The sequence below is a fragment of the Ictalurus punctatus genome, chromosome 15 (assembly GCF_001660625.3).
Source record: "Ictalurus punctatus breed USDA103 chromosome 15, Coco_2.0, whole genome shotgun sequence".
Taxonomy (NCBI): domain Eukaryota; kingdom Metazoa; phylum Chordata; class Actinopteri; order Siluriformes; family Ictaluridae; genus Ictalurus; species Ictalurus punctatus.
Window position 1 is genome coordinate 24,788,645 of NC_030430.2, and position 11,582 is coordinate 24,800,226.

The following is an 11,582-nucleotide window of genomic DNA, read 5'->3' on the forward strand; positions in this document are numbered from 1 at the left end:
ATAAATATAAAGAATGAGTGTCTAAACTTTTGACCAGTAGTATAAGTATAAATATATATATATATATTTAGCATTTATATATTATTTTCATTTTAAAAAGTACAAGACATTTTCATGGTACAGTCAGTACTGTTTATTTTCATTATAAAGTTCAGCAACATTTTACTTCGAGTGTTACGTTTTAATGCGGTATCAATTTTTATATACCGGTTGATCGGCAGCCCAACTTAGTTATCGATAAAATTCGGTCAACCTCTATCCACCACCATTACAAACGAGATCATGAACGCCCCAAAAACACACACACACAGTACAACATTGCAACATTGAAATATTGGCAATAAACTATTTCCTTTTGCCCTAAACCTTTACATTCTCACATTTTTCACCGGGCTTTGCCCTGCAGGTTTGTTTTTCCTCACTTGGCTGCCAACCTGCAACGTGATACACGATCCAAGATACGTTGGCTTTCTTGGCAAAAAAAAAAAAAAAACACCACCAAAAAACCCAGTGTTGAGTTTTCATCACACGTGAATTGTAACCGTGCTCCTCCACGTTACGTAAATGTTATATTACAGAACTAGTCAGCAGCCCGTTCACAATAACTGTTGTATATTTTTTGGTTTGCTTTTCAAGGAAATTGCTTTCTTTAATTTTTCGGCTGGTGCTCCTGACCTTTTAAATTTGGGAGCACCGGTGCTACCAAGTAAAAAAAGATCATTTCGATCCCTGTTAGATGAAAAACAATAATAATATCCTCCATCACGTTGGTTCCAACTTTCTCCAATAGCAGTCGACAGATCAGCTTCGCAGGATGGAGTCTGTCCAAGTCATGGACCAATTTTTCTAAATTTCCACAATAAATGTTTATTTATTTATTTGCTGTTTGTTGGCCAGGTCATTGAGTTGATCTGACAAAAAGTTCCAGCATCATCTCCTTGGTCAATGAGTCTACAATTTTTTTTACTCTACTTGATCTGGAACAAAATATACCATTAATTACGATAATTTAATTCGTTTGAGGTATGTTTCACAAAGCCAGAATGTTCAGCTATTAAAACAAAAATGATTACCTGTGCTTTGTTCATTTGCTATGTGTGGCGAGTCCATCATTTTTGCCAGAGGTTGTACGAGCGGTGGATTTCAAGGTGATGCTCAGTAAATAGCAACCATACCAAATTATGTGACGGTGGCGTACCTTAAGATGTTTTGGACCCCGTGTTCATGTGAAAGACCCGTCTCGGGTTATTTAGCACAGAATTCAGGAGAACGCAGAGAAAGAAGCATCTCCTACACGTGTTTATATAACCTTTATCCTCCTGGACTGGAATGGTTGAACGAAAAATGGTTTTCAGACCATCAGCACTTCAATTCTAAGTGCACGACCTCACAAACAGAACAGTCAAATCCCTGTCCATTTACCAATCAAATGAAGTCTGCAATGCGATCCAGCTCATCAAAACACAAATTTATCCTGACCTCAAATGCGGTAGGTCAATATTTCTGAGCTATAACTATCAGTAACGATAATAACGGCAAAATTATAGCAATCCATCCATCTTCAACCGCTTACTCCTTTTTCAGGGTCACGGGGGAAATCCCAAAGGCTCCCTGGAGCCTATCCCAGGGAGCAACGGGCACAAGGCGGGGTACAATCACACACTCACACACCCATTCATACACTATGGACACTTTTAGACACGCCTACCACGCATGTCTTTCAGCCTACCTTTGGAGTGGGGGAGGAAACCGGAGTACCCGGAGGAACACGGGGAGCACATGCAAACTCCGCACACACAGAGCCGCGGGAATCGAACCCCGACCCTGGCGGTGTGAGGCGAACGTGCTAACCACTAAGCCACCGTAAAAATCGTATAGATTTTTTTTATCTGACTACCGTAATTTCCGGACTATAAGCCGCTACTTTTTTCACACGCTTTGAACACTGCGGCTTAAACAATGACGCGGCTAATTTATGGATTTTTACGGGCTAACGAGCTTCATGCCGCCAAAACATTTAGCCTCGTCACATCGGACCGATGAAATTACCGAACAGGTCACAGTGGACCAATGAAACTGTTCGAATTAAATCAAACGCACTCACACTAAATTCTTCAGATCAGTCATATGCGCTTCATGCACTCACCATCATCATGGAAAACACACGAAGAAATGCATATGATTCAACTTTCAAGCTAAAGGCGATCGATCTGGCTGTCGAAGAAGGGAATAGCATGCGAAGAGCAGCTTTTGCTCAAGTCTGCCAGTGGATCCGAACAGCGTGGAGCAGTGTCAAAAAATCTACAATCACCAGCGGGTTTCGAAAGTCTGGACTGCTGCGTGATGAAGAGGACAGCACAAGCTCAAGGGCGAATTTGCCTCGAGACGTAAGTGACATCGAGAGCGACACCGAAAGAGAGACTGAGGAAGTGTGTGACGAAATACTGCTAATTCTGAGGCGGTTCGATTCCGACACTGAAGATGACGACTTTAGTGATTTTAGGAGGAAGATGAAGATAGCGATCAATGACTTTTCCTGGTAGGCAACTGTATTTTTATTTTTTTCCAACCAGCCGTGTTACAGGCACTGTTCGGAAAAATGCATCTACGGTACGTATTTAATTAAAAGTTTAAAAAAAGCTTTCTGTGTCACATCTTTCTGTGTAAATATCTCATGTTACAACGTGGAAACCTGCGGCTTATCGACAAGTGCGGCCTATATATGTACAATTTTTTTCTTTTTAAAGTTAGTGGGTGCGGCTTATATTCAGGTGCGCTCAATAGTCCGAAAATTACGGTACGTAAGCCTAGACTTTATCCTCTCTTGATGCGCAATAAATCATCCGGCTTTAATCCTCTAGGAAAAGCAGAATCTCCTTGACCAACACTTCGATTAGAAGCTGTGCCGTTTAGTATTTGAGATAGCTTAGCTTCTCCGTGAAGTGTTTAGATGTGTTATGCTAGCATTAGCGTTATAGAAACTGCGTGAATTATTACATTGACTTTTTTTTTTTTTTTTTTTTTTAAAGTTTATGGATTTTTATCCATAAAATGTATAATTGAAGGGGGGTAGTTCGTAAATTATTGCCGTAAACTGTTTTGTTACTTTAAATGTGAAAAAATGTACATATACTATTAGAGAAGCCGAGTGTTTTTTTTTGTTTTGTTTATTTTGCTGTAGGTCAGTTTCAGTTCATGAACACACATACTGTACCACATACCTTCACCATGCCATGTGACTGCAGGGAAAAAAAATAATCAGTTTTTTGTTATATCAAAGTTAACGCCCCCTTTTTCCAGTTACATAGGAAAATAATAGTTTTGTATTATCGCCTATCAGAACATTGGAGATAAATTAAGTGTTGCCATATGGCAAAACCAGGAGTAAAGGGTTAATAGACATCCAGGCCACGTCTGCTGTTTGTTGTTTTTTTTTTTTTGCGTACGTCGACGTGAATTTAAAAACGGAGAGACTAAACGCTCCACTGTAATTTACTGCTAAAATCATATTTATTTAGTTTGTTAAGTTTTTAAAATTAGCTTTAAAACCACGCGATAATAATTTCTGATATTTGTTGATGCACATGCATTAAACGTTACCGAAATGACTAAGCTACTTCGCATTAAAGTGCACCTATTGTGGTGTTGAAACGTGCCTAAATTTGTTTTAAAAGCATCTCATACAATAGATTTATTTGCATCCGAGGTCGAAAAATACTTTAACGTGCTCATAACATAAACTGCCGCGTTACCTTTTTCCGCCAGGTCACAAACGACTCGTTAAATGAACCGTTCTAAAGGATTCGTTCTAAACTCCTCTTTTCAGAGAGCATACTCTGCTCTGATTGGTCAGACGTCCCAGTCTGTCGTGATTGGTCTACCACTGTCAGCGAGCAGCTGATGAAGAACAGAGGCGGGGTTTTTTGTTACAGACCTACGTAGGTTAGTACAGGAGGTAAAGTCTGGAATCACTAACGACTCGTTTCAGCTGTTCAGAATCGGTTGCTTCGTCTGGGAGTCGATAACTCCGCTTGCGATTTTTTAAACTTTGCAGACGTTTCACATTCACAAACAGCGACATAACACGCTACATGAAAGGTCATATTTGAAAAACCATAATAGGTGCACTATTAAACCACGCGTCTCGGCGCTCGCAGAAATTAAGTGCTCTCGCATGTGAAAGTTTCTCTAGAAGTTCACGTCGCAGCTTCAGGCTCGCGACTGCTTGTGAATTTGATGCTGTATTTCCTCTTCTTGATACCGTTTTGATCGTTAATTGTGAGAGACCTCCACATCTTATTCGTCCGTTTGTTAGCACGACGACGTACACTAAGATTACGGTCCAATATCGGACCAATACCAGCAATCAGTTTTGTTTTATTTTTATAGTACTCATCACCACCTGATGTTTCTCCTGAAAACATTACTCCTGAACTCCACGCATCCTGGAACTGGGATTTACCAGTTCCAACCCCTGGTCAGGGGTATGAAATTATACCGACACAATTACGACAAGAAAGTGGCATGAATCGACACAGATCGATATGTCAGGAAAAAGACTCGATTTGGAAAAGCATGAAATTACGGACTTGAACAGAAAACGTTGACTCTAGGAGATACTTGCCTATTATTGTGCTTCTGTTGACAAATACAGTAGACAGCGTTAGGGTCGCTGTATTCTTCATCACCGTCTGAAGACTCATCTGCGTCATTTTGCTCTTCCTGTTCCTCCTCTTCCTCAAGCCGAACAGCCGATTCCCAGCTTTCGTTTATCACCAATGAGCCGGTGGCCAATCTATCAAAGAGTGAAGAGACATTCTCCTCCGATTGTAGAAGACCACGTGACTCTTCATCATCACCTTCGTTTACAGTCTCGGTGTTCAAATCCGTAGTCCCTGCACTTCCTTCGCTGTTCTCCTCCGACTTTTGTCGCTTCCTGGCTCGTTCTTGAAGCTCTCGGAGCGTGAGCTCGTCGCTGTCGTCGGCTTGTTCCGACGCCTCTATGTCCGACACGGTCTTCAGCCGACGGGACGCGGATATTAATTCATCCAAATCAGACTCCGGTTCTGGGTTTGCCTGGACAGCTCTCCTGTCTCCTCGTGCTCTTTTTGGGGCGTTCGACGTAGTTTCAGTAGGCTGCTTGCTCCGCCCTCGTCCTCTCCCTCTTCCCCTGGAATGGCGTGTGCTCCGACGTGGCGCCAACGTCACGAGGTCCAAGTTTCCGATTTCTTCAATAAACTCCCGCCTGGCTATAGTGCTCCTGCGGAAGCCCCAGGTTTTGGTAGTCTCTCTGGCGGAAGGATCATCCATCTGCTGCTCGTCCATATCTACTGCATAGATCAAAAGTGTAATAAGGATAAGCTCACAAGATTCCATACAGTAAAAAGGAGGCGTGTATCTGGATCAGTCCTGGTAAAGAGGGCGTGGTATATAGGTCAATCGTGGTAAAAAGGGCGTGGTCTAGCATTCCACAAAACCTCAATCTTTCACACTAAAACGAACAAAATGCCAAACCACAGTGTATAACATTATATTTCGCGTAAATAAACACATAACAGCTCGGTAGTGAATAAACCGAGCTAAGAAAACAAAACCAAACATGACTTATAAGCTGCGCCTGTCGTCTAATGTTTACGCTCGTTATCCACAGCAGTTAGCAAAGAGCTAGCCGCTTCATTTCGCGCATATAATTTCACAATTACGTGTTTGTGAAGTATTCTATTATTATCTAAAACGTCACCGTGTTCTCGCGCCCTGCACGTGAACGTAGGAATGCTACGAAGCTAATATTTACCCGGTTCTAATAAGGATTACCATTTGCGAGCTGCTAGTCCAGGTGTCGAAACCGCAGGAAAACGGCATCTGCAGGCGTCCCAGCTTTATTTTTTTTATTTTATTTTTTTGATGTTCAGGACGTCGTACTGACAAAAACCGAGGCCCTTTTTTCTCTTGAGGAATTTACACCGACATTTTAAACTCACGCGAACGGTATTGCTGAACTTCCGCGCAAGCGCGCGCACTAGAGAACTCGCAGCGCGGCCATTTTGTCCGTCATAGAAGGGGCGTGGCGTCCGAGGTTTTACAATAGTCCTCCAGTAACCCCTGGGCAAATCCCGCCTCCTACCCCAGGACGCAATAGGATTGGCTAGTAGATTTTGAAGATGAAGCCTGCTGATTGGCCGAATACAGAAGTCATTCAGATCACCATAGCAACCTCTGTTTATAAAACGAGAAGCATCACTGTGCGAGTTTATTTAAATATAGCTTAATTCGTCAAAAGCGATCTACATTTTAAACATTATCAACTAAATACATGTCTTTGAATTTTTTTGTGCCTTTACTATGATTTATTGATTCTCTGTTTATGAGGGAAAGGTCTATATATTAGGTATATAAGGTCTATAAGTTAGGACTATATATTAAAGTTGCAATAGCCGATATTTTTCATTTCTTACTACTGTAAATAATGTGGGAAATTATTTTGAAGTGATTTTTTTTAAAACCTCAGAAAAAGTGTCTCAGAACAAGTGTATTATGTAGCCTAAATACAACCCCAATTCCAGAAAAGTTGGGACGCCGTGTAAAATGTAAATAAAAACAGAATGCAATGATTTGCAAATCTCGTAAACCCGTATGTTATTCACAATAGAACATAGAAAACATATCAAATGTTCAAACTGAGGAAATGTAGCGTTTTAAGAAGAAAAAAATAAGGAAATTTTGAATTTGATGGCCGCAACACGTCTCAAAAAAGTTGGGACAGGGGCAACAAAAGGCTGTAAAAGTGGGGCATGGTGGGGGCGTGTCTACAGAATGACTGAAAAGAGGCCAATCCAAATACAAACAAACATTATAGAACAGAAGGCAGGTTTACAATAAGATTTAGACATAGACATAGGAGAACAACAAGCAAAAAAAAGCAATAATATAAATATTTAAACTATTAGGAAATGAGCCGGAGTACTGAAGAAATAAATGTCTTTTAAGTTGTGTTTTGAAAGTCAAGATGGAGGTAACATTTCAGAGATTCTGGGGGAGTGAATTGATGGCAAATGATCTACTAGCCATGGTGGACAAGCAGAAATGTCCACGCTGGAATGGCAGGATGAAGGAACTAAGGGGGGGCAAGGCTAAAGAGGACTTTAAAGGTCAGAAGAAGGACTTTGTACTGAATCCTAGAAGCTACAAGTAGTCTATGTAATATGGGTGTAATGTGAGTGGACCTAGAGGAACGGGCTCGTTGACCCCTTTATCATAAGAGGGAAAATTGTAAACATACATTTTGTTGGATCAAGAGCTTGAATTCAGACTCATCGATAGTATACTCATGGTTTGCCAAGGTTGCAACAAAGTGGAAGAACTCGAGTGTCCTGCACAGATCCCTGACCTCAACCCCACTGAACACTTTTGGGATGAACTGGAGCCTCATCACATCAACATCAGCAGCTGACCTCAACCTCACTAACGCTCTCGTAGCTGAATGAACACAAATCCCCACAGCCACGCCCCAAAATCTAGTGGAAAGCCTTCCCAGAAGGGTGGAGGAGCTTATTATAACAGCAAAGAGGGAATAAATCTGGAATGACATGTTCAACACGCACATATGTGTGATGGTCGGGGTGCACAAACTTTTGGCCATACAGTGTATGACGCTCTATGTTACATATCCTGTGTAGTGAGCATATAAGGTGAATCAGAAGCTATTTATCCTAACTGTGTGAATTATTATTCCTGTGTAAAGACGGTCCAAGATGGTACATGCTTAGATGATGTTTTACCTAAAATAAATAAATAAAAGTTTGATTATTTAAAAATCTAAATATCTGACAGTAAGCATCTAATAACTGAAAATGTGTCTGAAGGAATAACGTTTATGAGAAGTAAGTTAGAAATTATGACGCATCACTAATGTTGTATTAATGAACTGTACAAACAACAGCGGAGGGGTTGCCAGATTCAACGCAAACCAGTCACAGTTGTAACTTGTTCATATTTAAACTAAACCCCAAAGTTATTTTGCTATCCCAATGATTTTACCAACAGCATCCCTTATATATATATATTATATATATATATATATATATATATATATACACACACATACATACACACACACACTGGGGCTGGTTTGCATTGAATTGGAATCAATCTGGCAACCCCTCCGCTGTTGTGTGTATATATATATAAACACACACACACTTCATATATATAATATACCGAGTTTATGAATAAGGAAGCCTTTGAAATGCCTCGAACACAAATAACAAATTGTTATAAACAGCAGTTTTATTGTGTAACTGTACAAAGCAACATTCTTCATCACTGCGAGTCTTTTATTTCTTTTTTTTTTTTTACAAAAGAGTAACGTGACAGTGAGGAACGTGAGGTACTAAGAGACACCCGAGTAGCACAGCTGTCCATGGTTTCGGTGTATAGACCCAAAACGGTGTGGGTTTTGGTGTGACGCGTTTCTGAAGGGGGGGGGGGGGTTACTGTTTCAATGAACAGATAACCTTAAGTGTGATAGATTGACCGAGAAAGTTCCCATTTAGCAAAAGGGGTTGGTAATAATACAGCTCGCGTTGTTAAATGTTCAGACCCCACCCCTTTGCTCATTTTCTACTGGCCCAGGTCTGAGTTCAATGAAAACTTCTACATAAATCTGATGCAAAACAAAATGAGGAGATGTGTAGGATAATTAACCAGTACCGGGAGCAAAGGCTTTTCTTAAACCCCTAGCGTGACCGCCGCTTTAGCCTTCATCCTCATGGATAGCAGCTTTATTGCGATAAGAGTGCACCTTTCAGTGGAAATGTTGTGAAACTAATAAACACTGCAGTCCGTGACGTTCACTCGCCACGCTCGTCGTTGTCTGCGCCTTTTTCCGCTCGTCTCTTCCTCCTAGCTTTCTTCTTCTTTCCTCTTTTCGACCGCTCTTCGTCGGAATCGGACGTCTCGGTCTCGGAGCGAGACGTCCGACATTCCAATCCTCGGTCCTCCTCGACGTCCTCGGCGCTTTTTCTCGCTCGCTTTCTGCTCCGCTTCGCCGTCCTGGAGGGGTCATCTTCGGCCGCGGCGCCGTCGGTGCAGTGATGCTTCCGCAGGTGGTTCTTCAGGCTGACGTTGTGATTGAAACACTTCCCGCACCGCTCGCACATGAACGGCCTCTCGCCCGTGTGCAGACGCATGTGCGACTTGAGGTGTCCGGCCTGCGTGAAGGAACGTTCGCAGACGCTGCACGTGTACGGTTTCTCTCCCGAGTGTATCCGGACGTGTCTGTCGTAGCTGGCGAGATCGCCGAATCTCCGGTTGCACTTGTCGCAGACGTGTTTCTTTTCGCCTCGGTGGCTCCGGAGGTGTTGGTTGCGAGCGACGAAGTCTTGGAACTTCTCCGGGCAGTCGGGGCAGATGTACGGCAGCGGCTCTTCGCTGTGAGTCGTCTCGTGCTTCAGCTTGGACTCTTTCGTGTCGAACGGCGTCATGCAGTACTTACAGAAATGCGTGTAGTCTCCGTGAAGTCGACGGTAGTGCACCTTTTGGCCGGTTTCTGTAAAAAAGCGCTTGCGACACAAGTGACACGCGAACGGCTTGATCTTGTACTCGCACACGTGTTCTCGTGGCTTTTTGTTAGGGTTCGTCGGCATCCTGATGGTTTTATTGCAATCCTCGCAGACTCTGTTTTCGGGAGGGATTTCTTTCGCGCCGTGTTCCTTCATGGCGTGCTTGTGAAAACTCGTTATGTCGCCGAAATGAACGGAGAAGTCTTTGAAAGTGCTGTTTTCGTCCCCGGCGCCGCACTCCGCGCAACCGTAGATCCTTTTGTGCCTTCGAATCGTACAGATCATCTTGGCGACGTCCGTACAGTCCGTACACCAAATAATGGGTTTAACGGTGTTCTGAAACGGTTTCAGCACCATGAGCTTTCTCGCGTTATCCACGTCGGACGATTCCTCGCCTAAATCCTCCGACGGATCGAACGAGCTCGAATCCTCGTCGGCTTCCGAGTTCTCTTCCGAATCCTCTTCGTCGTCGTCGTCGTCGTCGTCGTCTCTCGGCAGCTCGGCACGTCTCGCTCGTCCGGTCTCGTCGATCAGCAGCGTTTCCTGCTCGGTCTGGAAGGCGAGAGCCTCGAGGTGAGTCGGTTCGTCCGTCTCGTTTTTAACAGTTACGACTTCGTCGCGATTCCCGACGAGTCCGTCGTCTCCCGGAGCATCCTCGTGCGTCTCCATGAGGAGGCTCGGCTGCTCCTCCTTCATCACCTCATCGCAGTCTTCCGGTTCCTCTTTCACTATAACACTCGAAATGGCCTCGGCGTCCGTCTCGTCTTGCACGGCAGCGTTTTTACACTCGACCGTACTGCATCCCGAGTGCAGAGTCACGGATACCGAAGAGTCATCAGACGCCTGAGTGGACACGTCTTCGTACGGTGCGATTAAAGGCGCGGCAGCCACCTGGTGGCGAAGAGAATATAAAATAAATATATTTGTAGAGTCGGGAAGATTTCAAAGCTATTCCATTAATAAATATATACAGACGGGTGACAAATTAAAGGAAACCCCGCAGTTTGATCGTATCCCTTCATATACAACCGCTCATTAGACAAGTACAGAGATATCACAAAGAAATATAAAGAAGGAAGCAGATAGCTTGCTTTCTCAATCTGCCAACAAATCTACTACAAAACCGAGCAGGCATCACCGAATTTTCTCATGCTCTGAGATGCACACCATCTCTTTGGGCTTCTCGGCTTGTCTAGAGGTCCACAGTCTGTAGTTGGAGCAGGACAGACACTCCTGTCCGAGAGACAGACTCCCTCCTTTGCCTATTCCTCGGACGCGGCACTCGCTGGAGCACTCCAAACAGCGGAACATCAGGAGCACCAACACCTCCTTGCTCAAGATCGCGTAACTGTTCCTAGAATATACAAAAACATAACATACGCTGGGATTAAAACTTGACCCGGATCTAAAATAAATAAATAAATAAATAAATAAATAAATAAATAAATCGGTTTGTAGCTGAAATACATGGCAACCATGTACTGTCGAATTCTGGACTCTGATTGGTCAGAAGCTGTCGATTCGTTTCCAATAACAGCAGCTCTGACAGTAGAGCGGCGCAGGTTTATATGATCTCGATGCGCTCGTTCCGATACGTTATCGTTTCTATAGCAACAGCTCGTAAACAGATTTAAAAAGGTTAAAGAACTCCGGTGTCGACGCTTCTGAAATCTTCAGGACAGACCGGTTTACACTTCTTCGCGGTTTCTCGGTGACGCGTCACGCTTCGTTTTCTGTCTTATTAACTTCGAGACGGAGGAGAATAGAAGATATCGGCGACGGAGCGACTGTTTACAGCTGCTATAACGTGAGCGAGAACAGGAACCCACCGTTTCTTGGACGTTATACGTCAACAATAACGGATAAGACTGTCATCGGTGACGACTTGCTGAGGTACAAGAAGAATAAAACACTTCAGCATGTGCAGTTATAGGACAATAATCAACTATAACACCATAATAACTATAATAATGATCAAATTTCCCGTGACAGCACAACACGGAGGGTTTTATTCCTCATGTG

General features: G+C 43.2%; 2 protein-coding genes across 9 annotated transcripts in view; both read right to left on the reverse strand.

Annotated features, from left to right (window-relative positions):
* si:ch73-181d5.4 (death-inducer obliterator 1) overlaps positions 1-6,092 on the reverse strand; it is a 32,315-nt gene extending 26,223 nt beyond the window's left edge. Inside the window, exons 1-2 of one of the 4 annotated variants that reach the window (XM_017487254.3) lie at positions 5,815-6,092; positions 4,625-5,327 (exon numbers count right to left, since the gene is read on the reverse strand). In XM_017487254.3, the coding sequence (XP_017342743.2) occupies positions 4,625-5,325 (701 nt within the window). In that variant the 5' untranslated portion in view covers positions 5,326-5,327; positions 5,815-6,092. Of the gene's footprint in view, positions 1-4,624; positions 5,331-5,794 lie in introns of all 4 variants that reach the window. The other 3 variants (XM_017487252.3, XM_017487255.3, XM_017487253.3) reach the window with 3 other exon arrangements.
* A 2,176-nt stretch (positions 6,093-8,268) lies between these two features.
* The window catches only part of LOC108276202 (zinc finger protein 835), a 14,498-nt gene continuing 11,184 nt past the window's right edge, over positions 8,269-11,582 (reverse strand). For all 5 annotated transcript variants that reach the window (XM_047160423.2, XM_017487677.3, XM_017487676.3 and 2 more), the window contains 2 exons: positions 10,728-10,914; positions 8,269-10,451 (listed from right to left, as the gene is read on the reverse strand). In XM_047160423.2, coding sequence (XP_047016379.1) covers positions 8,850-10,451; positions 10,728-10,914 — 1,789 coding nt within the window. In that variant the 3' untranslated portion in view covers positions 8,269-8,849. The remainder of the gene's footprint in view (positions 10,452-10,727; positions 10,915-11,582) is intronic.